At 37.5% G+C, this 3393-nt stretch overlaps 1 protein-coding gene across 1 annotated transcript; it reads left to right on the top strand.

Annotated features, from left to right (window-relative positions):
- Positions 1-253: 253 nt before the first annotated feature.
- On the top strand, positions 254-2468 carry LOC116006300. The gene is made up of 4 exons (XM_031246618.1): positions 254-796; positions 920-990; positions 1432-1499; positions 1646-2468. Exons 1-4 carry the CDS (start codon positions 533-535, stop codon positions 2311-2313), a joined length of 1071 nt encoding a protein of 356 aa, XP_031102478.1. The 5' UTR covers positions 254-532; the 3' UTR covers positions 2314-2468.
- The last annotated feature ends 925 nt before the right edge of the window (positions 2469-3393 follow it).

Genomic DNA, 3393 nt, shown 5'->3' with positions numbered 1-3393 from the left:
GATACCACTAGATCACAAGGTTCTTGGCAGATTTAATATTAATTATTTAATTATACTTCTTAATTAAAAAATAAAATAAAAAACATTTCTGAGCCCCTCCCCGGCAAAAAAAAATACATAGCAAATGCATACCCGCCGGGGCACACGTGCATTGTCCCCTCCCTCCATGATCTGGCAGGCCTCACTCACACGTGCCAAATCCAAAAAACTATTCTCTCCTTACATCCTTGTTCCAGCTTGTGTGGTGCAACAAATAAAAGCAAGAGAGAGAAACCTGGGAATGATGTTTTAGTGAGAGAAAGTAAGAAGAAGAGATCAAAATCAAACCCCTCTCTCTCTCTATCTCTCTCTCTGTGTACAAATTTCTTCTTGGGAATTTGCAATATCACTAATCTCTCTCTCTAAACATCACCGCTGCACCGCAACTTCACTCCATAACCGCATATACATACACACATATAGATACGTGCGTGTATATATATATATAGAGAGAGGGAGGAGTATACGGTTGAGGCGGCCATTGTAGGGAGCCATGAGAATCAGGAAGCGGTTTCCTCAGCCGTCAGATCCCCAGCTTAATCTCTCAGTTATGGCGGTGCAACGACGACAGCTGGCACGTGAATCTCCGATAATACTGCCTCCGCCGCCCTCCGCCGCCGCCACGGCCTGCTGCTCTCCGCCGCCTCCGCCTCATCCTCCGATTCCGCCGCCCGATCACCCGGCTCCGACCCGAATCCCGAACCCGACATCGGTTTTCTCCGGCAGCGATTCCTGCGAGCGCAAAATGGAGCAAAAGGTAATATAAACTGCTGCTTCTAGTGATCATGAGTTTGAATTCATATATTCATACATAAGAACATAGAATAATCCATCATGATGCGTAGATCTTATGAAAGATTTTGAGTTGTGCGATTTGCAGGGATTGGAGGCGGTCAAAGAGGAAGAAGAAGAAGATGATGAGAGAATTACTACTGGTGGTAATGATTCAAAGTAAGAATAAAAAGAAAAAGTTACTGACTCATTTCATTCAATCACTCCATGTTGTTTTATATTTTTTGATTCAGTAAAAAAAAAAAAGAAGGGGAAAAAGATAGATTCATTTGTTGATTTAACCCGCAAATTTTTTAATCAAATACTATTCAAAGATTTTTCTTCAATTCATCATCATCATCATGAGTTTAATTTGGCTTAGGATATAGTTGCTAGCTAGCTACATACTATCCAAATATTCAATGATCCCAATCTCATCTTCTTTTTCTCTTTTTCTCTACATGGGATAATGGTCCCCAATAACATAAACGTCACGAACAAATTCCCATCTTGCACTATCTACCATGTATATATATGCATTATATTACTGCATTTAATTTTAATTTCTAATGAGTCAATTTTTGTTTTTTCTCCTTTTGGGGATGTTTTGTTTGTTTCCAGGAAAGATGGCATCTCTATTGCACTCCAAGATTCGTTCATCTCCCAACCCTTCTCTTCTTTCCATCAAGGTATATACAGTAATTAATTTAATTAATTAAACTTCTGATACTCTTATTATCAGCCCTGTTAGTTCTGTTACTGTCAAACTGAGAAACCTAAGGAATAAAAAAAAAAGTAATGAGTGTTTAATTTGGATTGTTTGCATGAATGGAAGATGGGAGATGGTGTGGAGGAGAGAGAGAGGTGCCATTGAAGAAGAGGAGAGGTAATGGGTTTGAAAAATACGTAGTGGGGAAAGAAACAACGAATAAGCCGCCTAAGATGAAGTCGAAAACCAACAAAAAATGCGTGCAGGAAACTGGGAATAGTGGCGATCATGGGGCCGCCGCCGCCGCCGACTGCGGCGGCGGCTACCGTTATGACGCCGTGAAAAAGAGCAAGAGAGGGAGCGAGATAGTGGAGGGGTCACGGTGCAGCCGAGTTAACGGGAGAGGGTGGCGGTGCTGTCAACAAACGCTCGTCGGGTACTCATTGTGTGAGCATCATTTGGGTAAAGGACGGCTGCGGAGCGTTAACGCCGTCAAGAACCGTCAAATGGGCGTATCCACAAACGCAAAAACCAAGCCCCACAACGCCGAGGAATCTGCGGAAAGATCATGGGATTCCTCGAAAGAGAAACCTTTGTTGTTGGAGAATTCTGACGATGATGATGACGATGATGATGACGATAATAATGAAAGGGAGAAGCCATGTAGCGGTGCTAAGAAGAGGGTGAAGCTTGGAATGGTGAAAGCCAGATCGATCAGCAGTCTTCTTGGACAAACAGACAACCTGGTCGCAACAAAAGCGGCAGAAAACGAAGGCGAAATGAGGGTTAATTAACTAATTAGTATTATTATTACTGCATGCGTAATTATCAGCAAATAAACCATGATTTCTGTTCTAAGATTGAGGTTTTGTTACAAGGTTTATGGTTATAATATATTGTCTATGGACTTTGTTATATGGTCGTTTGATTTCTTCATGTTTTCTTCTGATATGTTGTCTTCATGTTCAAAATGAGTTAAATTAATAACCTTATTTTCACCTAAAGTTCAATTCCATGTATATATATCTAACACCTAGTATATATAGTGTAAATGGTATAATACATACATGAGCTTAGGCATGCTAGCTAGCTACTATTAGTATGGGTTTTCTTTTAATAGTAGACAAATATTAGATAGATCATAGACTATAGAAATCCTAATAAAGTCACACCCATAATATCAAACATAAAACACGTACCAGTAGCAAGTTTAAATTCAAGTAAGACTCCTAAAACTATGTAAACTATATATAATGAAAGTGATGATTCTGATGTGTTGTCATGCATTCAGTTCTCGATCTCAGAACTATTATATTCTTTACGAATGTGCTGAATCAAACAAGTCCACCCCATAAAGAAACAATATAATATAAATACAATAATACATCATAAATATTAATCTTTAGTTGACTTAGTATGTATGTATATATCTAATTAACAAAATTGTTTCCTTTTAATTTCAAGCTATCTTACATTTCTTAGAATATTAATTTATCTTTTAATTATTAGGGTATTAATATACTGTTTTTTAAAATAAAAATTTTACAAAAATTGACATCATTTCTAAGTTTTAGGTAGGGAACTTTTGAAATCCTATGTTGAAAAAGTTGATACACATGCCGAGTGGACACGACAGCAGAAAGTAAGTGCTGGCTGATTCATGAGAAAGAAGTTGGGGGAACAAGATTAAGAGGAACCAAAATTTTAAACTTATAATGGGGTTTTAATCGATATTATGTAAATTAATACAAGTATATATATATAAGATTCTTGCAATACTCGTTATATTCAGTATATATATATATATATATATATATATATATCTGATTATATTCATCATTCTTGTAATACCCGTTTCAGTTTAAATAACATAT

The sequence above is a fragment of the Ipomoea triloba genome, chromosome 15 (assembly GCF_003576645.1).
Source record: "Ipomoea triloba cultivar NCNSP0323 chromosome 15, ASM357664v1".
Taxonomy (NCBI): Eukaryota; Viridiplantae; Streptophyta; class Magnoliopsida; order Solanales; family Convolvulaceae; genus Ipomoea; species Ipomoea triloba.
This window is presented reverse-complemented; position numbering and strand designations above follow the sequence as displayed.

Bases quoted from the DNA above. Each gene is read 5' to 3' on its own strand.
- LOC116006300 (XM_031246618.1), top strand. From the start codon at position 533: ATGAGAATCAGGAAGCGGTTTCCTCAGCCGTCAGATCCCCAGCTTAAT. The intron at 797-919 runs GTAATATAAACT...TGCGATTTGCAG, and splicing joins AGCGCAAAATGGAGCAAAAG to GGATTGGAGGCGGTCAAAGA. The intron at 991-1,431 runs GTAAGAATAAAA...GTTTGTTTCCAG, and splicing joins ACTGGTGGTAATGATTCAAA to GAAAGATGGCATCTCTATTG.